Genomic DNA, 25,530 nt, shown 5'->3' on the forward strand with positions numbered 1-25,530 from the left:
TGAAAATGGCTATACTGCCAAAATTGATATATGAATTCAATGCAATCCCCATCAAAATTCCAAAGGCATTCTTTACGGAAATTGAAGATATAATCCAAAGATTCATATGGAACAAGAAAAGACCTAGAATAGCCAAAGCAATTCTAGGCAAAAAGAGCAATGCTGGTGGTATTACAATACCAGACTTCAAACTCTACTATAGAGCCATAATAACAAAAACTGTTTGGTATTGGCACAAAAATAGACCAGAAGATCAGTGGAACAGAATAGAAGACCCAGAAATAGAACCACATATCTATAGGCAACTTGTATTTGACAAAGGAGCCAAAGATACACAGTGGAACAAACACAGCCTATTCAATTATTGGTGCTGGCAAAACTGGGCAGCCACATGCAGAAAACTAAAAATTGACCCTAGCCTTTCGCCATACACAAGCATTAACTCAAAATAGATCAAAGACCTCAACGTCAGACCGGAAACCATGACACTAGAACTCATAGGCACAGGCAAAAGATTCCTGAACAGAATCCCAGGGTCACAACAGATTGGAGAGAGACTCGATAAATGGGACTACCTAAAAATAAAAAGTTTCTGTACAGATAAAAACATAGTCGCAAAAGTACAGAGACAGCCAACCAACTGGGAAAAGATATTCACCAACAGTATATCTGACAAATGCTTAATACCAATTATCTACAGGGAACTCAAGAAACTAATCCCCCCCAAACCCAATAAACCATTCACTAAATGGGCAAGGGAACTAAAGAGAGACTTATCAGAAGAAGAGATTAAAATGGCAGAAAAGCATATGAGAAAATGTTCATCATCTATGGTCATAAAGGAAATGAAAATAAAAACAACCCTAAGATACCACCTTACCCCAACAAGAATGGCTGAGATTTTGAACTCAAACAATGACAGTTGCTGGCGGGGTTGTGGAGAAAAAGGAACCCTACTACACTGCTGGTGGGAATGCAGACTAGTTCAGCTACTCTGGAAAGCAGTGTGGAGGTTTCTTAAAGAACTGAAAATAGACCTTCCCTACGATCCCGCCATACCACTTCTGGGCATCTATCCTGAACATCATGACCCAAGGTATTATAAGGACACCTGCTCAGCTATGTTCATCTCTGCACCATTCACAATAGCCAGGCTATGGAAACAATCCAGATGCCCTACTGTAGATGAATGGATACAGAAAATGTGGTATATATACACAATGGAATTCTACATAGCCAACAGACAAGATAAAATAATGGCATTTGCACGGAAGTGGATGAATCTAGAGCGAATCATGTTGAGTGAGACAAGTCAAGACCTAAGGATCAAAAGGCGCATGGTATCCTTAATATGTGGCTATTAAATCCAAAGAGTACAAGAGCGAGAACTCAACAACTGCATACCCAAAGCTATGGACATGGTAATGGAAATATAAGCATAACTATATAGACATAAAAACCTATAACGCTATAGACATAATGTTTTCATAAATTAATGTTTCTATGATATACAAACCCTTAGCCTAATTGTGATTAAGTTCTAAATACTAAGTCCCAGTGATTGTAAATAGAGATTCCTTCCTTGAACACTTGTATGTTAAACTTGTCATTTAAAATATGATGTAAAAATCAATGTTAATAAATTCTTTAAAAAAAAAATGCTTCAGCAAGTAGCAGATAAGGTCAGAGTTACCTAAGTTATTTTTTAACTGAAGTACTTACTTGGATTTTACATTCCATAACTGTAGGCTTCCTTGTTCACTGCCCAGAAGTATTTTATTCAAGTATGTACTTGGATGCAAAATTGCAGAAATTTTAAAAACTGATTTATCAAAAGTTAGTTGTAGATATTCTTCTACAAAAGTAAAAAAATTACAAATAAAATTATTTTTCTAATTATTTAATTACTATCTAGCTTAAAACATGTTTCATATACTTACATTATTAAAAAACCTACCACATCAAAGATTTACACTCAAATATATATATCAAAGACTTTTACTAACCTCTAAATATCCCCTGAAATATGAGTGTAACCTGATGAATGTAACTGCAACCCCTCTATATATCACCCTGACAATTACCAAAAAAAAAAAAGAAATCCCAAAGATTAAAAGAAAAAAATGAGTGTAATGGTTAACGTAAATGTCATTTGGACTGTCAAAAATGATCTACAAGTTCTAATATAAGTACTCATAGAAATTTTATTGCCAAATTGGGTTTTAGAAAAGGTAAGGATTACAAAATGATCCTAGGGCTCAATACTAACATTTTTAGAATTTGATCAAGGGGAGAGCAAAACATCTAGAAACATCTGAAAACATCTGGAAAGCCATGTCACTGAGAAGATATGAAACCAAATACAGTACTCCTAACACATTCCAACAAAAGATCTTCCAATAAAGGAAAGAAATTCATAAACCTGTGACTTGTGGGATACACAGAAAGTAAGCTGCAACATCAAAAATTCTTTGTCATCTTCAGGGTTTTTTTTGTTGTCTGTTTTGGGTTTTTTTGCCAGTCCATGGGCTTGAACTCAGGGCCTGAGCACTGTCCTTGGGCTTTCTCAAGGCTAGAGTGCTACCACTTGAGCCACAACATCACTTCTAGTTTTTTACTATGTATGTAGTACTGAAGAATTGAGCCCGGGTCTTTGGGCATGCTAAGCAAACACTCTACTGCTAGGCCAAACTGCTGGTCAGTCTTCTGTTTATTATATTTAGAATCCCTATGCTTGTTTTTTTTTTAGTTTTCCCAGGACTAAAACTTTTTTCACTAAATTCACCAATATTTGAAATCAACACATAATGTAAGCAGATACAGGTAAAAAATGTACAAACATTACTTAAAATGGCCTTTGAATTATTTTGAATGTTCTGTTTGTGACCAATATTTTTACTTAGTTACTATAAAAACGTAGTTTACAAAGATCTGGTTCAATACATTGCTACTAAGAAGTCATATATCAAATGGGGAGATGCTGTTGATCCATTAGAGCCAGATCCTGTGGTTAACCTTTACCCTTATAAGGAGAATACTTAAAATACTGTTCCTCTACTTGAACAAAGACAAAAGAAAGAATATGGGCACAAAGTTGAACCAGGATAGAGAAGAAATGTATAGAAAGGCAATCTCTACAATAGTCACTAAAAAGACAGCAGAGAATTGAGGTACTATGAGCTACAAATGTAAATACATCTAAAAATGCGAACATATTGGAGAATTAAATAAATTTAAGTCATGAAGAACTTACGGTCTTTATTGAGAAAAGCTAAGGATAATCTGGTATTAAATTCACAACCTTTGATGCTATTGTATTTTAAAGAATCTCAGCGCACTCTTGCATAATAGCATGGGTTAAAAGATGATTCACATTCTTCAAAAAAAAAAAAAAAAAAAAGATGCTACTTTCCACCAGATTACAAAATCTCCATGTTTTACTTCATAAGTAGTAGCTAAGCATTACTCAGATGTGAAATATATCAAAATTCATTCCAAAGGGAAAATTATATTAACAAGTTCCTACTGTTGGGAAATCTACAATGCAAATGTATTAGCTGTAATATACACATTAAAGAGATCTTGTGTAGTTAACAAAAGAATTAAGCGTGTTGATCTGCTTCTTATTTTAACTTTTTGTTATATATGCTAAGTATTCTCAATTTCTTTAGCTATTTAAATGCGAAAGTTCTAGCATAGAACAGGTGTTCAGATTGTTCATATTAACCATACATTAATTATCCATAGGTAATGCAAATAAAATGGCTAATTCTTACCTTCTGAATATATGTGCCAAATAATAAGAACACTGTTGGTATCAATAGAGATAATGTGGTCACCAAAAGGCTGCAAAAGTTGGATTTCTGCCTTGTGACCCTTAAAGGTATGTACTATCTACAATGTCAAAGAGTAAAAGAATTTCATTAGTACTCATTCATCATGGAATAGGATTCATACTATTCAAAAAGCTTGCTAATTTTGAAAATACTCATGTTAAGAATTGTGGTCCAACTTCTGACTATATGAACTTAAAAGAAAAAATAGCTTGTTAATCCGCTCCTTTAGTCAGTTCAAGAGAAAAGTAAAACTGGGGACAAGGATAGAAAGGAAATCTCTGGGGCTCAGACTGCCTATAGTGGTTAAGAAGCATGCACACACACACCCTTATGCCATTCAACCTGTACAAGTTCCTACACTGCAGAAAAATGGTATGCTCTACAAGATTTCAAATTCTATCATCAGCTGGCTTCCACCTGGAATGGGGGAAGGGCACTCACGTACGGCACTTCTCAATAACTTTCTGCTTGCACATGGAGAGATACATCCTTACAGCAGTCAGTCTGTCCACAGCTATATCCCCTTCTCTATGGCTCAGTTTCTGTCAGTTCTAATAACAGTCTTTCTTATCTTTAGCCCTCTCATACCAGGGGCGATCAGTTTCACACAGTTGGTAGGTACTTGGCCTATTTTTTTACTCAGTTCCTCTAGCCCTAATCACACGTGTGCATATACAGTTCCTTCATAAAGTCTCTTCATCAGAACCACATATGGTATATATGAATATAGGCAGGCATATATACAGGGATGAAATCAATATTCTTTCTTTAAAAAACTATACACATTAGTGATACAAACCTCTTTGTTATGAGCAAATGCAGAGAAAACACTCCCATATGCAGCAAAGACTAGCTTCCCATCAGCTGCCATACAGCAGATATCCTGTGGAACAGAGTTACCTGAGAGAAAATAGAAAGTACAGATATTTAAGATCTTGAGGCAAACATAAACCTTAAGTATTAAATCTTCATGGCTATAATTCTAAAACAAATATATTTAACAACAACAAAAGGTGAGAATCAGAACATAAACTTTTGCCTTCAATGTTATAAATGTCTAGGATTTGTAAACATAACATAATCCTTAAAAAAAAAAAAAAAAAAGTTGGGCATGGTGACGCATACCTATAATCCTAGTTACTCAGGAAACAGAGGTAGGACTCCAGCCTAAGCCAGCCTGGGTAGAGTTAGCAAGACCTCTATTTGAAAATTTTTTAAAAAGTAGAAAGACTGGGGTGGTAGGACAGTGGGCTCAAGTGGTAGAACACTTTCTTAGTGAGAGTGAAGCCCTGGTAGTACACCAATGGCTCATACCTATAATCCTAGCTACTCAAGAGGCTCAGATCTCAGGTCTCTAATTAAAGTCAGCTGGGGAACAGGGAAACTTTTATGTCCACTTAGCCAGTGAAAAGCAGGAAGTAGAGGTGTGACTCAAGTGTGAGAGTATCAATTTTGAGAATAAAAATTACAGGAAATTCCCAGATCCTAAGTTCATGCCCAAAAAAATTAAAAATAAAAAGTTATGCCTCCAGCTCCCCCAACTTCAAATTCAAAAGATATTAAACATACACAAATTTAGAACAAAATACACACTTACTTACTGCAACAAGACTAAGTTTCTGAACCTGTTTAAAAAGAGAAAGAAAAACTGGTCAATTTTTATTAGCAAAGACAATAACAAATTAAGATCTGAAGATTGATATTATCCATTCATACATTTGCTACACAGTTGATAATCGCTGATAACAATTTTAATTATTAGGAAAGGCTTCTATCTTTAACTACTTTACAGGCATAATGAAAGGTATGGGCAGTTTCTGTAATGGACCAAGATTAGTTGTTTTAGGCTTTGAAGGTCATGTAGTCTGTTGGAACTGTGTTTTGTCATGGTTGCAATAAAAGACACATACAATAAACAAATGTATGAAGGTGTATTTCATTAAAATTTATCTGTGGATATTGAAATTTGACTTTCACATAGTTTCATGACATGAAGTATTGATTTCTTCTTTGTCACTTAGTTTCTGTATGCCTCAATTTCCTCATCTGTAAAATAAGGATTAAAATAGGTGCGCATTAGATGTGACTATGAATTTGTATATAACAGAAGAGAGCCTGTAATGCTAGCGACTGTGGTTCAAAGTCAGCCCAAGTAGGAAATTCATGAGATTGCTATTGCCAATTAATCACACACTCACAAAAAAGCCAGAAGTGAGACTGTGACTCAAGTTAAAGTGCCAGCTTTGCATGGAAAAAGCTAACAGTCAGTGCCCAGGTTCTGAGCTTAGCCTTCATACCAGAACAGAAAAAGAAATTTAAGAAAGTGGAGCCAAGTCAGCTCAATAAATGCTAGCAGCTATCACCAACCCCATCTTCTCTACAATGTGTTTAATATCTGTGTACAAAAATCAAATCTGTAGGACTTCTAGGTACAGGCAGCAACAGAACTTTCACGGTAACTGGATTATCAACTTCCAACTCTTCTTGTTCACAAGCAGTTTAATTTTCACCATCATTCACAGAAAACAACTGTACATCATGCTTTCCTGGGGAAAAAGTGCTTAGTTAACACAGGCTAATATCTTCCTCCCCATATACCTGTTCTCACAGAGCTGATTTTAGATAAGACTTAAGAAATAATTGGTAAGATTAAGGAGGGAAAAAGAACTGTCAAAGGAAGCAAGATGGGTCTAAGTGACTCGGTTTTTTCTATAATTTACTTTCCTAGTTTATATGAGGGCGATACAGAATACATGAATCTGATCTTGAAGTTGCTGCAAGGCATTGTGACAAGTGACATTGTGCCTGACAATGAAGGGGTGCTGAAGGAGACAAACACCAGATGCTGTGCCCAGGGGCCATTTAGCAAAACCAAATTATCATCAGATGTGACCCTACATTATCTTTGATCTCATTCTCTCTCCAGTTCTCCCAACGTACACGAGTTCGAATTTCTGACCCAGATTTTTTGTCATGTACTACGCAACAAAAATGACTCGAAAGTTTTCCTCTTGCAAAGATGAATTAATGGATTGGGGGGGGGGGGATGAGAGAGTCCTGGAAAGGGAAGGCGGGATGGGGGTGTAGAGGACAAGGACCTTTTTTTTTTTTTTAAATCATGTCTACATTCTCAGAGAAGCAAGTCGATGAATATCTACAGACTGTTATTACCACAGACCCGGAATGTTCTCCAAGGTGACGCCGAAACTCGCCCCTATGCAAGGCCTACGTCAGGGCTCAGCACGTGGATGGGAACAGACAGAGCTTCCCGAGACTGGGTCGGGCCGGGAAGGCCGGGGGAAGGATGGCGTGGGAGTGGGAGTGGGAGTGGGGGGGGTGGGAGAGCGGGCCGACCCGGCCGGAGGCGACGGGAGGGGGGGCCGGGTGGTGGAGGGGGGGCTGGGTGGTGGAGGGGGGGGGCGAGGGGTGGAGGGGGGGGAGGAGCCGGGCCGGCGCGGGGCTCCGCGGGGCGGTTCTCCTCGGGAGCCCGGCGCGGGCGGCCATCACTCACGTCGTACGTGTGGAAGCTCGTGCCCACGCAGGTCGTCACGTAGAACCGGCGCTTCAGCGCGCTGAACCGCACCACGTGTGGAACATCATTGCTAAAGAGTCCCAAGGCCCGGAAGCCCGCGAACAGCGCGCTGCCCGATCGGCCCCGCGCACCGCCTTCCATCTCGCCGCGCTGCCGCTCTCTCAGCCCCAAGTCCCGGCGGGAAACACGCGCCTGAGACACAGCGCGTCTCCGGGGCAAACCGGGAGCCGGGTTGGCGACTCGCGAGGACTTCCGGGAGCCTCTGCCAATAGCGTACTGCCCTGCGTGAAACGCCGGAAGAGCTCCCTACGGAGCCTGCCGTGGAGGCGAGATTTTGGTTCCGGGAGCTGCAGTCTCCAGCATCTTGCATCCTGGGGTTCTCCAGTTCTCTGTGGGACTGGAGTACGTTCGTTCTTTCTTTCCTTCCTTCTTTCTTTCTTTCTTTCTTTCTTTCTTTCTTTCTTTCTTTCTTTCTTTCTTTCTTTCTTTCTTTCTTTCTTTCTTTCTTTCCTTCCTTCCTTCCTTCTTTCTTTCCTTCCTTCCTTCCTTCCTTTCCTCCCTCCCTCCCTCCCTCCCTCCTTCCTTCCTTCCTTCACCTTTCTTCTTCCTTTTTTTCCCCTTTTACAAAGGAGTTACAATTAAACATGTCCATTTATGATACCAGGCACCATAGCAGTATCGCTCCTTTCCTCATTGGGGAGTTGGGGACAATATCTTAGATGATTTTCAAATCAAGCCACGAGACTGACTCAAATATTTATGTAAACTCTGGACAATTGATTTTTAAGTTAATGTTAGTGGATAATACTGTGGTAATGTTTTTAAAGTTTTTATGGTTGGGAGATACATACTAGCATAATTATTCCAGATACGAAGTGTAGGGATTTACTTCAGAATTACCAGAACGAAGGATTGATTGGGTTTAGATGAAACAAAATGGATAACTGCTAAAACTAGGGTATGTTATCTAGGATTCATGAAACTGTATGCATTGATTTCTGATTGACATTTTCCATAGTCAAAAGGATTTTTTTGTTTGCTTTTACTGAGTTCACTTACATCGCTTCCCCTCCCCCCCAAAAAATCTTGGAATACTAATGGAAATTCTTTTACTCCTGAGTTATGGAACCATGTACAAATTATTTTAGTTACTGCACGCATTTTTTTGAAAACTTCTAAGCTGTTTATAAAGTGGATATTACATTTATTATAAACAACTCTTTTAATATATTATCAATAGTTTTGGAGAGAGATTTGAAAATTTTCCTAACCATGACTTTCACAGTAGGCAAAGCCATTGACACTCATTGTTCAATTATCCTGAGGTATTTAGAGCAAAAATTGTATGTCTTTCATAAGCAGGAAATGGGTTTGAATTTCCAAAAATGTTTATTGCTGCAACCCAAACCACCACAAAGTTTTAAAAGAAGGTAATTGAAGGACAACTGGAGTATCAGAGAGAAGCACTCAGATAACAGCCAAGGCTAATCAATGGGAAACCTGCAGAATCTGCATCCAGAGTGGTTATCTCTCATGTCTGACAAGGTCATGCCGATGCTCTTTGAGACAGACTCTCTACTATCTTGGAGAAGATTGCCCCGAATTTAAGATTCTTCTCTCTCTCCCAAGTGCTGGAAGTACAGGCAAAAACCATGATACCTGGCTCCATTTCTTTTATGAAACTATCTGCTTCAGTAAGAAAAGGTGGTACTGCTTCACAGTGTTAATTGGGGGCACAACTAGATTGACTCCTCTAAGTACATGATTTGCTCACACTGCGATAGCTGACAATGATCAATGTTGCTGCCTTTACGGAAGATGCCCTCCCCAAAACACAAAAATACTTTATATTATGAAGTAACTACAAGCAAAACCAGTCCTCAACTGCTCCTATGCTAACACTTAGCCTGGGAAAAGAATCAGCTGTTTGAAAAGAGCATACCTTCCGTACAAGAAGCATCCATGTAAAATTTGCCTATGCTTTACTCATGATAAAACAATTCTCTTCTGGTGAAGACAATTTTACTTCCTACAACCATACTGAAATCTCACAGCTGAATACTCTGAAGTAATGAGCTGAGATATGAGAACAAGTGGGATTTAGGCTGAGAGTTTGGCCTAGTGGTAGAGTGCTTGCCTAGCATGCACAAAGACCTGGGTTGGATTCCTCGGTACCACATACACAGCAAAAAGCCAGAAGTGGTGCTGTGGCTCAAGTGGTAGAGCCCTAGCCTTGAGAAAAATCCAGGGTCAGTGCTCAGGCCCTGAGCCCAAGCCCAGGACTGGCAAAAAAAAAATTGTCGAAATGACTCAGAATATTCCATTCTCTTGAAGACTTTTCTAACTTAAGCACTTGAAACCCTGCGACAGGTTAGTTTCCCAAAGGACATTGCCTTTCAAGTAATGGATTTCTTTTAAAGAATTCCACACAGTCTTTTTCCTCAGTGGGAATATCAAGAATGAGCAAGTGCCTGTAAGACCATTGACACAAAGGGCTGTCAGCTTTGCATTAGATCTTCATAATAGGATGATTTACAGGGCAGATGTTGGCATGTTTTGTTACCAGTTAAACATCAGGCAACCTAAAATACTTAATATACACAAAATCAGAACATTATTATTAGAAGTGCTTTTTTTAAAAAAAAGTATTCCTGTCATTTTCTGTTTTCAACATATATTTACATGTTTGGCTCGATTGCTTCAACAATAAAAAGATATCATTCGAGTGGTTCATTCTCCAAATAAATCACCCCACCTGCTTGAGCAGTGTGTGAACAATTTGATACAATGTGTGGAATTGGCAGTAAAATGTTGTTGGCAATTTCTGCCTCAAAGTAGTCTCAATCATAAAAGGAAAGAAACACGATACTATTTTATTTGCCATTCAAAACATATTTTACCATGAGAAATTTTTAAAGGAAAAATTTAAAAGATACAAGCTACATGAGATCAAAAGGTGAAAGTCAAGTTTGATTGAAGAAAGACCATAAAAACAAGATGTTGGGAGGAATAGCATGATGCCAAGACTGAGAGTGAGTACACAGCCCTTTCTTACTGACAGCTATGTAAGGAAATATCGATTGGACATTGAATTTTTAATCAAGTTATTTTTATTTAAAATGGTTATCTTAGGAGAAATAAAATTTGATATGTAGTTAAGTCTACATGTTTGCTGTGTCTGGAAATTGGTTTCTCAGGAAAAGCGGGAGAGAAGAAAACATCTACAAAAATTTCCAACAACATAACTCTGGGTCTTGAGAAGCCTCATTACTTCAGTTGTATAGAGAAAAGTTGGTATATTTCCATACATTCTTTGGGATATATTTAAGATTTCAGAGTGGACTCCATTCTACCATATAGACTTCAGTTCTTCAATCCCCAGTTCTGGCTGACTATTTTTGCCCAATAAACTGTGTACATTAGAGACACAAAACTACCAGTATTTTATGTCATTACATAAAAAAGATATCATCTTTCTTTCTGAATTATACTTCTGAATTATGAAAATGGAGGATGCAATATCATAACCACTTAAATGTCTTCCTGCTTTGGCCTAGCCTATATGATGGAGAGTCACAGTTCTCAGAGTATGGTATAAATTGGTATGTGAAGTCAGAAAACAATTAGAACCAAATTTTAAATGTTCTAGAAGTTTTAGTCATACTCAATAGCCAAGACAAATAGGGTGCTTTAGGCTTTCAGTGACTAACACATTAATAGGTTGGAACACACCTCTGTCATGATTCTCATAAATCATTTTGAATGAGAATGTTTATAGATAATATCCTATGTTGGTTAAAGATCCCAGTATTAATCCTCAGACTTCTTAGAGGGCAGAGAATTTATAGCAATGATCTTCCTGTGGACACCATGCCAGTCTCTGAACAAGTTAGCAAGTTGCATCATAAGCAGCTTCACTTGGATTGTGTGTGTGTCACATGAGCATGTCAGTGTACCCCAACCGTGGGCCACGGGGGCTGATGTGGTGGTGCTTATCCATGAAGGAAGCTAGGAAAAACTCTATAGACTGGCTTTTGCCCCATCTGAAGACATATGGGATATCTTCAGAAACACAGATGTGATGAGCAAAGAATCCAATGAGAAAGGTAATTAATGTAATAGAAAGGATATTGCAATTCCTGTTGGTTTTTTGTATCTAGTACTACTTGAGCTAGGGTACCACTGTGTTTAGTTGGGCCTGAGTGTCCTCTGACACAGATGCTCATAGCTTTGCTCTCTTGTAGTAGATATCTGGTATCCTTGGAGATGGGTTTTGGGGGGTTTCTTTGTGACATAGTGGGAAGGCTAGTATGTTTGCTCAGTATTGGGAATCTACCCCTTCAGACCCATTTGCCCCCAAAAGGTGGTTTGAAGAGTGATCATAGAGCATGTAAACATGAACCAAAACAAATGCCCTATGAACTGATCACCAAAACTCAGCATATGATAATAATCTCTTATTTCATTGTTTCTTTCCATATGTCTTCCATTAATGAAAACTACTTTGGCACCTTGATAAGATGTGGGTTGAATGACTCACGTATATAATTATATTTGTACTTGACCATCATGATGAGAGTATTAGCAGGTGCATTAGTGAACAGAAGCTTTTGTAAATAATCTCCTTTTATCTAGTTACTTTGTTATGAAATAAAAATCAACTTGTCAGCTACTTTGAACACTTGGTTTGTGTGTTCTTCTTTGCATTAATTTTTATTAATGCGTATTAATTTTTATAAAATATTAAGTTTTGCTATGGCATTTTCTTACCTGTATATAATGTACTTTATATTCACCTTCCTCTTCTCTTCTCCCACTGGTCTCCCAATTCTCTCTGAATCTGTCTGTCTTTCTGTCTGTCTGTCTGTGTCTCTCTCTCTCTCTCTCTCTGTATATGTTAGTAGTCAGGATTTGAAATCATTGCCTCATGCTCTCATTTAGCTTTTTGTTCAAAGTTGGTGTTCTTGCCAGCTATTTAATGGTTTTACGAATTTGTCTGTATAGGCCAACTTTGCACCAGGATCCTCAGATCTCAGCCTCCTGAGTAGGGAGGAGTACAAATGTGAACTACCTGTGCCTATCTGACTCATACATTCTTGAACAACAATACCTTCATTTATTTTATAGCATTTAGCACCAGTAGGTCTTGAATGTTTTGATGTTCAGATAATTAAGATGCACATACTAACAGATGATGACTTTGGTCCTTGACATGCTTTATTTAATTGTACTTTCATTGTTTTTTATTGGTAATGTGGCTTGAACTTTGGGCCTGGGCGCTGTCCCTGAGCTATTCAGCTTAAAGCTACCACCCTACCCCTGGAGCCACATGTCACTTCCAGTTTTCTAGTGGTTAATTGGAGATGAGATTCACAGGGACTTTAGTGCCTAGGCTGGCTTTGAACCGTGATCCTCAGATCTCAGCCTCCTGAGTAGCTAGGTTACAGGAGTGAGCCACTGTGCCTGGCTATACTGTCATTTTTTCCCTGAATTTCTGAACAGTGGGCACCTATCTATCCATATTTGAGTTATTTGTTCAGATTTCAAAAGAGAATGGTGTCATTACATTACTTAGTTCTTAAGTTTCTTCTATTTTAGTATTTTCATGGGTAAGCTCCATCTTGCTTTTTATTTTACATTCTCTCTCCCAGCCCCCCCTCTCTCATATGAATGCACACACATTTCTTCTACCCCCAAAAAATCACAAAATAAAAAATTAAGCTTACCTTGAAAGGATAAAGTGAAGTATGTACACAAAAGATATTGCTAAGTCTGGAGTGTAGCTCCGTGGTAGGTAGAGTGCATTAATTTTCATTAGCATATATTAATTTTTTATAAAAGATTAGATTTTGCTTTGGTATTTTCTTACATGTATAATGTAAGACCTTTAGGTTATGTGTGTGTGTGTGTGTGTGTGTGTGTGTGTGTGTATGTACTCAGGGCTTGAACTCAGAGCCTCATTAATCATCTCTAAAGATTTTCTCTTTCTCCCTGTCCCCGCCGCCATGGCTAGTCAGTTGCAGGGGATCCAGCAGCTGCTGCAGGCCAAGAAGTGTGCCACCAAGAAGGTGTCCAAGGCCAGCAAGGGAAAGGCCAAAGAAGCAGCCCAGGCTGAGACTGAACAGTACCGCCTGCAGAGGGAGAAAGAGTTCAAGGCCAAGGAAGCTGTGGCACTGGGATCCCAGGGCAGTTGCAGCAGTGAGGTGGAGAAGGAGACCAAGAAAAAGAGGACCATCCTCCAGACCTACTTCCGCTAGAACAGGGAGGAAGTTCTAGAAGACCTCTTGGCTTTTGTGTGTGATAGCCAGTCTAGCTTCTTTGTATACATTTAGTATTTATCCAAACGTTCATCTTTATAACTCTTTTATTTCTTAGGGATTTAATGAGTATACGTTGTCTGTTTTCCTATGCCTTTCAGTTCAAGAAATGTGTTAGTGTCACCTTTTTTCTTTCTTAGCTCTTGATAGGATCAAACAAAAAATTATAATTCTTTGAAGAAAGAAAGCGCTTAAGTAATTTTTCCTTACACTTTGTTTAAGGTCAGGAGCTTTTTTTTATCTATGAAAAAAATAGTAAGTAGTTATTTGTGACTTGTACAATGCAGCAGCCAGCCTTAAAACAGTCCATTCTGGCTAAGTGTTAGAGCAATGAATACTAATGTACTAGTTTAGGCTGCTTTTAGTTTACCTTAAAATGATGAAATGATAGAATTTAAGAACTTATTACATGTTACTTGGTGTACAGATGATCATTTAAGAGTAAAATCTTTATCATGTAAAAGAAAAGATTTTTCTCCTATAGACAGAATCAAGTCATATTTCAAGGAGGGGCATACGATCAGTGGGCTTTCAACATGAGTGAAGCTAAAGGCTGAAGAAAAGTGATGTCCCATAGAAAAAGATAGATGAGAATTGTTTACTAATTAAAATTTAAAAGACCATTAACAAGCAACTAATTTGAGCATTACTTTATTGGGAAATTTACAGCACTAATTACAAACCAACATGTACAGATTCAAAAGTGGCCACAAAATAAATTAAAAATATACAAGATTTGAAAATACACATATGATCCTTATAAGGCACTGCTGCAGAAGAATTTGATATAACATTACTATTAAATGTTTGTGAGTGTGTGTGTGTGTGTGTGTGTGTGTGTGTGTACAGGAGCTTTAACTTGAGTCCTGGGCACTGTTGTTTAGTCTTTTCACTACAGACTTGTGCTCTACCATTTGAACCACAGCTATACTTCTGGCCTTTTTCATGTATAATTGGAGATTTAAAAAAATCTCACACACTTTCCTGCCTGGTCTGGCTTTGAATCACAACCTCTAGATCTCAGCTTCCTGAGTAGGTAGGATTGTGGGTGTGAGCCACTAGAACCTGGCTTTGATGTAACTTTTAAGCTCAGCTTACAATATGTTCATAGCATTTTGCCTAACAGCTCTTTTAGATCACTTCATTATATGTACAGCTAACGATACACTCTTATTTTCTTCTTTGGCTAAGTTTTAGAATGAAAACATGAAAAAGATCATCACAGAAAGAAGAAATAGTTGCCTTGCTTTCAGTGCTTTTGTAGAATTTAACTTTCTACTACACTTGTGGATTTTTCCTCTGAGGGAAGGTATATACAAGCTCCAGATGTGACATATTGTCACAGAGCCAGTCAGCAATATAATAGAAATTTTCCTTGATGTTAGAGGAATAGCATTTCTTTTGAATTGAAAACATATTAAATAGTCACAACTTAAAAAATAAGTTAAGTGACTCTTTTGCAATTATAAAATAGCCATTGATGGTCATAAAAATGTCACAGCGCTAACATTTTATATTACATAATGAAGATCATGTATTTTGGTGCCAGCAAATATTACTGGAAGGATGATAGTCCTTTAATTTGGGCGAAAAGTTGCCACCGTCCTTTAATTTGGTGCAAATTGGATGAAAAGCTGCCACCATCCTTTTATTTGAAAGGCCCAGCTCAGGCAGTAATTTGAATCTTCTTTACTTCCTATTTCCTGAGAATTATTTATCTGTTGAAAAGGAAAACCAGCAGTTAATTTTCACTCTAAAAACTTGTTTAGGGGTAAGATTATGTCATTTTTCTCTATGCAAATCTATTTCTCAGTCTGTTTCTGTAGAGTGTATTTGCATAGGGCATGATTATATGAGTTCTCTCAAATAGAATGTTCTCCTGTTTAGCTTCCTACTCTTGCTTCGAGGCTAAATACCACCTCCTCTCCAAAGTCTCTGCTATTTGCTCAGACTTTTATGTTGGAAACACTTTCTGCTCTTCAGCATAAATGTGATGTAACTGGGCTCTCACTCTTTTTTTTAAAATTGTATCATGGGTATTCCCCATCATCCACAGTGTCATATACATGGGAAATTGAGGTTTTTTGCATAATTAAGTGAAAGAATATACAGATGACTTCACGATCTCTCTGAGAAGATGTGTTTCCAAAAGACATGAGCAATACATTCTCTAGACATATTTTAGTAAACTTAATCCATTAAAAGTTTTCTTTTCCTGAACTACCACCATCTACAGGAGCTATCGACATTTTTTTTTCCCCTGAGGAGACTAATAGAGACTTATTTGGAGGAGAATCCTGACGTGTGTCTTCAGCTGGAGTACTCTTCAGTCCTGGCAGACTCAACTTCTTAGGCTCCTAGTGATTAGACTGATAAGAGTTTCCTAAGCATTCCTTTTGCAGTGTAAAATCTGCAAAAATCATGACAACTAGCATCAGACTTTTCCTGTGAGCTATGAGGGAGCCAAACTAATTTATTCACATTCTCCCTTTTATAATGCTGTTCAAGAACTTGATCAAGCCTGAACTCTGTGCTCTTCTTATGTAAATGGATTTTATCTGCCGATTTGCCATGAAAAAAAAAAGCACAAACCCAAACAGATTTCTCATAAGTATGGCTCATGTTGAATCTCTTACTCAGGCTCAAGTGAGGTAGCTTCAGTCTCTGGCCTTATTGTATCCCATGGGTTTTTATTTTTCCTTAAGGTCTAAAATATGACAGCCTTGCTGGTAGGGATATCTGGATTGTAAAGTGATAACTTTTAGATTGCAATTTGATAAAGTCTACCAGGCTAAAAGCAACAGACAGCACATATAACCACACACACAATGCCAATCTATGGATAAGAAATAAATGATCTGTATGATGTAAAGGTCAACATTGTTGATCTTTGTCTATATTAAACAAAGAAATCAGGTATGCCAACTATACATGCATGCCAACTAAAGCGAATAACTATGTACCTGTTATGGGCCAGGCATTGTTCCAAGTCTACTTTTACATGTGGGTGAGTCATTTGATTCTCATAAGCATCATATATAAACTTACTAATGTGATAATTATTTTGCTGAGACACCCAGAGGCTAATTGATTCAAGTCCGCACAGCTAGAAGGCTGAGACTAGGACTGGAAGTTGGAAGTCTCTCTCCAGAGTCCCTGTTTCTCATTCTTTATCTCCATCATTAAAACCATATGTCTCCAAATGTCCATAGGACATATACCCAACTTTATTATGAATAGAGATGGCAATTTTGCACCCCTACAAGCAATTAAACAAACACAGGGTAACAGGGTAGAGATCTAATGTACAAAGTAGAATGCATAATGATACATTGTATCTTGATAAATATACATTATACATTCCACCTATCTTATTACATCTATAATGATGCAATTATTATTTTAAGTGATCAGCTCTAAGTAGCCATTGTTAAACTTGGGAATGACAACAATCTCTTAGTACACAAGTAACAAAGACATTCCCCCCCGCCCCCCGTGCCAGGGATCAAACCCAGCCCCTTGAACCAAACAAGTTCTCTACCACTGAGCTACAGTTGAAAGTTGGGTCAGCCTTGGGCGTTTTGGACAATCACCCCTTTCCCTTCGGCAGCGGCTAGCACCTTCCAACGCAGAACTCTCCCAAAGCACAACTTGACACACTTACTTAAGGTTTAGAACTGTCATTCAACCCGCCCCTTCCCCTCCCCCCCCCCCCCCCCCCGCCAATCAGACATACACTGTTAAAACAGGAGCTCCAGTGTGAGCCAGAGATGGACAATCCACAGCTTTTTACCTGTCTCATGAGTTCTTCAAAAGACAAAACTTGAATTAAAAAAAGAGAGAGAGAGAGAGAAATCCATAGAACTTCTGCCCTCGAACCTCACTTTAACAAGTTAATCTTTGTGTCCTAAAAAGCCTTGGGCTTACCTGAGATGAAGAGAAGTTTTTACAGTGGTTTTCGAAGGTGCTTCGCGTTTGCTGGGCGAACACGGCGAATTGTGCCTGACACTTGCTGAAGGTGTGGAGCTCGATCTTCCCCAGGCAGTCCGGCTGCGCACACGCCCCGGAGAGGAAAGAAGAAAGGGAGGGAAGGGAGGTGGTTAGAATGGAGTGAGAAGGGGAGACGCAGCCCAGGTGTCCTGAAGCGGAGCGAAGGGCTCGTGGAGGCGCGGAGGGAAGCCGGGCTGGGTCGGCGAGGCAGGGAGGGAGCCTCTGTCTGGGAGGCGTGATCCTGGCACTCGCTCCGCCCAGATCTCTTCAGCAGAACCCTCTCCACAGGCAGCGAGACAGCCGGGAGCTCCAGACTCAAGCAAGGCGGTGCCTCTGACTTCCCTCCCGGCAGCACTTTCTAATTGGCCCGGGGAGAAAGGAAAGCCTTGACACAACCCCGCTGCCTGGCAGACAAGCAGCTGCTTCTGCTGGAGCAGAGAAGCGCGGTCCAGAGCCGGGGGGCAGCCACCCGCTGGCAGCCTAGGCGTCCCCTGCTGGAGTGGTTTGTGTGGCCTGAGAGCAGGTGCTCTGAGCACCCAGGACACATCCTCCCCCAGAGCTGGAAGTCTCTCTCGGTAGGGGAAAAGCCCGCAGCGGATCCTTCTACTTACTGAGGTGTCACAGGACTCGTTTAGATTGAATTCTCTCTGCAAGAAAACAAAATAGCGAAAGATAACGTTTTTGTGATGGTAACAGTGTCTCACAGCACAGGCTGGCCTCCACTTGGTCTCCCTCCTGCCTCAGCCTCCAGAATTTGAGGATCACGGGCGTGCGTTGCCACGCCAGTCCAAGGGGTGAAAGATTTAAGTCCACGGGGAAGAGGGAAGACCGATCTGTAGCCTCTTCTCCGGCTTCAAAGATGCCCTGAAAGCTATGGGACTCGTTATGAAAGGACCCTGGTCTCAGAGGGAGATTCCTACCGTTGAAAGCACACATGGTGGCTGGGGCATGCATGTCCACCCCTTATCCATCCATCCCTCTCAAATACTCACACTACATCCAGAGACGGGGGGGTTATTGGGGACGTGATCACTATGATACGTTTTAGAAATTCAAAGTGTATCACGTCCCAAGAAAGCTTCCTGAAGCAAAAATCAAAAACAAAGCAGAAATCCCGGAGCCAAGTCTCACTCTTTAGGGGTTGTCTCAGGAGAATTCCCTTTTCCGCTCCCGTTTGCTTCCCAAGCCCTTACTTACTTTGTCTTTTCTTACTTCAAAGTCAAAGCTGCACTTTAATGTAGGAAAGACTTTTCTTGGTGCGCACTGCACATATCCTCTATCAGTACCTGCTTTGTAACTCCTCCATTAACAGCTGTCAATTTCTAGGTAGTCATTTTAGATGCCAGCAATGCATTTTAATTAGCACTTGTAAAAATGGCTTTATGAGATAATTATTTCCAAATTATTTTCTATTTTCTTGAAAGTTAAACTATAGTTAAGTCTACCCCTTGGTAGATTCTCAACGGCTCGACACTTACCCCCTTGATACAGTTGTTCAGGCTCACATAAATTATGTGCTCATAGTGGTCTACAATTTCCTTTAAATCACAGTCAGTGAAGTTGTAAGTTACAACCACTCCTATCAATGGCAAGAGGAACAGTTCCCTGAAACAAACTGACAGAAAAAATAGTAATAGTAAAACATCAGGCAGCTGGAAACCCAGGTCCACCCCAGTTTGGCACTGAACTCTCCCCACCAAGTTGGAATAACCTTCCCATATGCAAAGCCTGCCTTAGAGACCCATGCGAAGCTCAAAGCACCCAAGGGCCATATTCACCCATGCTGTTGCCTTCAGTTGGAGTCTCCTTGATATTCCAGAGCTTTCTGGCCTCAAATATATAGCACCTAAACGCCTACGGGCTCTTTTCTCCTAGACCAATGATTTTCTTTGATGTCATGCTCTTTCTGTACAGAATTCTGAATTGATGATGCAAAAAGACAAAAATAAAGGAGGTCTAGTCAAATCTATGGAATTTTAACATTAGCAAAATCATCAGGAATTTCCCCCCACCTCCCTCCTTTTAACCATGCCTCAGCCCTAGACTAAGAACTTGTATGTGTTGGAAGGGATGGGTGTTGGCACCTTTTTTCAGGGCGGTTTTCTGTGCTTGATTTTTTTTCTCCTTGGGAAGAAGAATACCTGACATCAGCAGGTACTCTCAGGACCGATGCCTTGGCCTCTTACACACCTTCACACACCTTTGCACATCTTTAAACCGTTCGTGTGGTCCATGTAAACTCGTACTTTTCCTCTTCTGCTATTGGAACAATTGAGTAGTTTGCTTATGAGATGCTTTTATTCACCGCACTTGAGTTGCTCTTCCCCAGAAAACTCAGGTGTGAATTAGCGGGCAGAAAGGACTGGGAACGGAGATGAGATGAACCACAGCCTAACGGGCTTCATCGGGATGTTAATGGATTTCAGAGCAAGCACGTTCTGTTGGTGGATGGGACAGGGCGCATTAGGGGCTTCTACGTCAGATTCTAATAGATTGTCAAGAACTTAAAAAAAAAATCCTAAAGCCAAGAGCCCGGACACCTTCCAGGCCGGGAGCCTCTGGGTGTTGGCAGGCGGGCAGGTGGGCAGGCGGGCGGGCGGGCGGGGAGCTCTCCAGGACCGGGCTGAGCGCGCAGCTCTCGCTCGGGGGACGCTGCACCCAGATTCTGGGCTGGGGAACAGCGCGCAGAGCAGCTTGGACAATTAGGTCACCTCGGGCTGGAGGCACAGGACTGGGTAGGGAGATAAGAGAAGTCTAGCAAGAGACAACAGGCTCGGAATTGAACTCTTACACCTTTGCAGATCCGGGAAAGATCATTTACGCATTGCCATGTGAGTCAGAGAGGGCGCCGGAGAGATGACTCGCGGCTCCGCCAGTGCAGGGCTGGAATGGCCAAAGGGCGACACCGACTCAGCCGCTGGGCCGAATCCCACTGTGCTGGAGCGCGGCCCGCGTCTCCCCGCAGCTGCTGCCACCACCCCGACAACACATAGGCGTGTCGGAGCCGGCCTCGCCCGGGTCCTGGGAAGTCCTGGGAATCAACGCTCCGAACCACTGCAATTGGGTACTCCATGTGGGTCCCTGGTAACCAGCCCAGGGAGTGGCAGGAGATGCGGGAGGGAACAGTTCCGACTAGACCTGGTCGTGAAGGCCCTTCTTTAACAGGGAGCTGGCTTTGCCCGCACACCCGGGACCTAGTCCTCTGATGTCAGGACTGAGGATGCAGGGTCATTGTCCAAAAACAACTGACTGTGAAGATGATTTTAAAGATTTTTTTTTTTTCTGGAACCTTGGGAATGCACGATCCCTTCCCTCTGATCTATCGCCTCATGCTGGGTGGTGACAGCCAAAACCTGAGTCATCGGCTGTTACATCCGAGGTGATTTGGACCAGTGGTTAGACACTGACAGAGGTTTCTGATCTATGGTAGAGCCAAGACAGATATACTAGACAGACTTTTTTTTTTCTTCTTTCCTCCGAATTGGAATAATACCTTGGCCTTAAAGGCTGGGGCCTGCTTCTTGTCACCCTCCTCCAGGATGTAATCAAGGATGGAGTGAAGGTCATGAATCTACCAGAGAGTGAGTGCTGTGAAGGGATTGCGGCATCGATGGCAGAAAACAGCCCAAGTTGTGGGGGTTTGCGTTCTTCTAGAGTTATTACAGGCTCCTTCCCCTTCCTTGGCTTCTCCTTTAAAAGTGCATCTCTCATCAATGTAGGTCTTTGTAGAGATGAGGCAGAGTTCCTCTCCTCCAGGACCGCAGAGGGCGGTATCACTGGGTCTGTTCAGCACAGTGAGACATTTGTCTCTGCGATGCTCTCCATTTTCCTTATCCATTGTGTGGATTCTTGGATTACTTCAATTACATAGCATTTCTGCTTAAGTCCTTTCGGGAGACTCACAGTTGCTGCACCATTTTCAGTCCCACCCTCATTGATTCACTCCTCCATCCCAGTCTCTCTCCAGAAACCCTCCTTCCAACCCTATTCTCTTCACTTCTGCCCAACAGTGTCTGCAGCTTTCCTCTTCCAATCTCACTTCCTGGGGGTGTCAATGCGCAAGTCATGCAGCATTTCCTTCCAAAGTAGTCCCGGGCCTGGGTGTGACCTTACCTTTCTCTTACGTTGTCCCAGGGGACACATAATATTTTGATTTTTCTATTCCACCGTTTATATCTCTTATTCGGCTGTAAGTTCTTCAAAAGTAGGCAACTCTTTACAGTAAGTCCTTGTTCAATTATTGACTTGCCTTTTCCGAAAGCATTTGGAAAATCCAGTGGTGCCAAAAGGTAAAAGAAAAACAGTCAAAACAAGACTGGAGTGTGGCACCAAGGAAGAAAGGAAGTGGACCTGTTACAGCAAGGGCAAGCAACAGCATTGTTAAGAATAGGAGAACCGACTGGGGGCAAGTGCCTTGCAGCTGTAATCCTAGCTACTTTGGAGGCTGAGATGGGAGAATTGTGATACAAAGCCAGCTCAGGCAGAAAAGTCTTTGAGACTCATATGTGCCATTAACCACTAAAAAGGCTAAAAGTGAAGCTGTGGCTCGAATGGTAGAGTACTAGTCTTGAGTACAAAAGGTCAGGGACAGTGTCCATACCCTGAGTTCAAGTTCTAGGACCAGCACTCCCCCCTGCACATCCTCCCCCACCAAGAAGAACAAGAGCCAGAGAACTTAGACAATAAAGCTCGAAAGTAGACCTTTAAAACACCCTAAACAAACATCAACCTAGACAGCACACCAACTCACTGAGGGAAGCTCAGTTTTCTTTGATTTGGGGTCATCATCATCATTATCACTACCACAGGGCTCAATCAGTCTTTTGTTCTGCATGTCAGTTGTAAGAAGATAAGTTATGGGCCGGGAGTTTGGCCTAGTGGTTAAAGTGCTTGCCTAGCATACATGAAGACCCAGGTTCGATTCCTCGGTACCACATACATTGAAAAAAGCCGGAAGTAGTGCTGAGGCTCAAGTGGTAGAGCTCTAGCCTTGAGAAAGTCCAAGGAGAGTGCTCAGGCCCTGAGCTCAAGCCCAGGACTGGCAAAAAAAAAAAAAAAAAAAAAGAAGATAAGTTATTATTTCTTATTGTAAGGATCTTATTATAAAGATTTCTTTTACTAACTCATTCCTGCTACTTTCCTGTAATCCTTATCCGAAGGAACCATGCGGGCCAAGGTCTCTTTGGGGGCTAAAGGAGCATCCTGTGTTGAAATCTGTGCATGTGTTCAAACTATGAAGGTGGGGACAGTATCTACATGCCATTTGGAAAATCGTAAGTTCGACACAAGTGGTGTGTCTTTCCTATAGTAGGAAATGGAAGTGAGATAAACTCCCTAAGATGACTCAGGGAGTTTAAGTAATCCTCTCTCTCATGAGATGGGACAGAAAATGGTCTGCTTTTCTCCTACCCTCATAAGATCTGTTATTTATTTCCTTAATATTTTTATGTCTTATTTTCACAAAGATTCCCTTTCTTTATTTATCTATTATTTCTCTCCCTCTTTTATAACTTTCCTCCACTTCCTTGATTATTTAAAATAGTTCACAACTTACACAAAATTTTGTTTGGGTTTGAAAATCTAGACATAACTTCCTAAGGAAAAAGGGGTTGCTTTTTATTCATTATTAAATCATAGCATTAATGACCATATTTGCTAAAAATAACTATAGGGATTCAATGAGTAATGCTATGATAAAGTTGAATAGTGTGAACAGTGATCCACAATTTGTTCTGTAAATGACAGAAAAATAAACATTTTAGGCTTTGGGGGCCAAATAGTTTCTTTTGTTTCGTGTGTGTGTGTGTGTGTGTGTGTGTGTGTGTGTGTGTGTGTCATAAACTCAGAGCTCAAGCTCTCTTTCTTGTCCCACTTGGCTTTTTTTTTTTTTTTTTGCTTAAGGCTAGCACTTTACCACTGAGCCATACTTCCACTTTTGACTTTTTGATGGTTACTTGTCAGTAAATCTCTTTCAGATTTATTTTCCTGGGGTTGATTTCAAACCCTGATTCTCAGATGTCAGCCTTCTGAGGAGTTAGGTATATAAGCATTAGCCACCCATTGCCTGACAGGGCAGATGCTTTCTGTCCCAACCATCCAACTCTGAGAATTGAGAAACTATCCAGAGGCAATATTGTTTAAAAAGGGGGATGGACAAAAGCCATATAACGAATGAGTGTTGTCCTTAATGTACTATGTTGTCTCTCATCTCCTTTGCTGTCCCTTGGTTATCTCATATTGTTACAGTATCTCACTTTGTTATCTGATATATTGAATTTATTTGTATTTGGTTATTTGAAATTTGATAGGGAAGGGGGGAAAACCAAGACGGGTGAGGGGTGTGGGGGGGAGGGTAATGGGTACCAAGACATGTGAAAGGGTATCAATGTATGTGAATTAATGCACCTTCTATCTGGCAAATATCATGTAACCCTTTTACTAATTACAATAAAAAAAAAGAAAAAAGAAAAAAAAGGGGGGGATGGAGTCTGGGTCATAGGTACACTGCTCTAGATGCTTCAGGTTACTGACATAATTGTTCTACCTCTTGGTTTCTTACATTCTCATGAAGAAAGGACCATACTTTGCCAAAATGGGCATAGTTTCTGTTTTGGATATTATTCCTTGATCATGATGGTTTGATGTAGTTTTATGTGTTATCTACAATTTTTGTACACATACCTGCCGTTTTAGTCATTTGTTTGCATTAAATGTTAATGTGCAAGTAGCTTTGCTGCTGACTTGAACACTGAATTCAGCAAATTCCATTATTTCCTCCTAGATTGTTTAGGAATATTAATGGATCAGAAAGTGAAGTGAGGCATTTTTCTATGACAAATGTGGAAAATATACCTTACATTATTTTTTCATTCCAAGATGGTCGATAACTATATAATCAGTCTAGACCAGAAAACTGTTGGCAGATCTTTTTGAATTCTGTAGTAAAGGAAGCTAAATAAATTTCTACAAATTCCTCAGTACTTGAATTCATTCCTCTGTTTTTTTTTTTAAGAACACACACACACACACACACACACACACACACACACACACACACGATGACAGAAGTGGATAGGAAAAGAAGATCTTGCTTTAATTTATTATTTTCTACAGTCTAATAGGACACTAATGGTGTTCAAAAAGCATGAAGGAGTTGAGTTTATTAAAAATACTCCAAAAGACCAAAAAAGATAGTTCCTATTTCCATTATTTTACAAATATATTTATTACACTGGAGATGTTCTGTTTTCTCCTCTGGGTAGTCTCTGCCGTTTTCAAGCCTACTGTATACTCTGGGAAGCTGGCCCTCAAAGACTACAATAACCGCCATCTAAACTCCACCTTGGTGCAGCAAAGACCCTGAAAGTGGGATTTTGAACCTTCTTCCTTCCTCTATTGGCTCACCACAGCTTGCATACTTTTTTCTAAGGACCCTAGCTACCATTAGTTGAGCTTTTCATCTTGCCAAAAGCCAGGACCTTGTTAACTATCTGCCCCTCTTTATGCTAGGGGTGACAAGAGCTCAGTTATTAATCTCTGGATGTAGTGTTCTATGCCAACATGGCATTTTGGCTGGGCATGTAGTAATCGATTAAGAAAGCTTCACTTTATCCTTAAATATGGTCCAGCTTCAAAAACAGACATGTGATTATTGAGGATTTCCATTCTTACACTCTTTGTACATATTCCACTTGTTCAACCAAACTACAGTTATGAGTTAAGTTTGACAATTGCTTCCTATGAACTTTTGACCAATACAGTTACAATAGTTGCCAGAATATCACAGGTTACTTTTCTCCACTGTTTTGGGGCATTCTCCTATTCTATACTCCTTGCATAGGAAAAGCACAGAAAA

General features: G+C 40.3%; 1 protein-coding gene and 1 pseudogene across 3 annotated transcripts in view; one reads left to right on the plus strand and one right to left on the minus strand.

Moving 5' to 3' along the window:
• Window positions 1-7,594, minus strand: part of Wdr36 (WD repeat domain 36) — a 42,142-nt gene extending 34,548 nt beyond the window's left edge. Inside the window, exons 1-5 of one of the 3 annotated variants that reach the window (XM_090331507.1) lie at window positions 7,348-7,594; window positions 5,434-5,461; window positions 4,636-4,736; window positions 3,777-3,894; window positions 1,723-1,855 (exon numbers count right to left, since the gene is read on the minus strand). In XM_090331507.1, coding sequence (XP_090187633.1) covers window positions 1,723-1,855; window positions 3,777-3,894; window positions 4,636-4,736; window positions 5,434-5,461; window positions 7,348-7,509 — 542 coding nt within the window. In that variant the 5' untranslated portion in view covers window positions 7,510-7,594. Of the gene's footprint in view, window positions 1-1,722; window positions 1,856-3,776; window positions 3,895-4,635; window positions 4,737-5,433; window positions 5,462-7,014; window positions 7,198-7,347 lie in introns of those variants that run through there. The other 2 variants (XM_090331509.1, XM_090331508.1) reach the window with 2 other exon arrangements.
• A 5,779-nt stretch (window positions 7,595-13,373) lies between these two features.
• Window positions 13,374-13,700, plus strand: LOC150064105 (V-type proton ATPase subunit G 1 pseudogene; annotated as a pseudogene).
• The last annotated feature ends 11,830 nt before the right edge of the window (window positions 13,701-25,530 follow it).

The sequence above is a fragment of the Megascapheus bottae genome, chromosome 4, assembly GCF_031878675.1.
Source record: "Megascapheus bottae isolate mThoBot1 chromosome 4, mThoBot2.hap1, whole genome shotgun sequence".
NCBI lineage: Eukaryota > Metazoa > Chordata > Mammalia > Rodentia > Geomyidae > Megascapheus > Megascapheus bottae.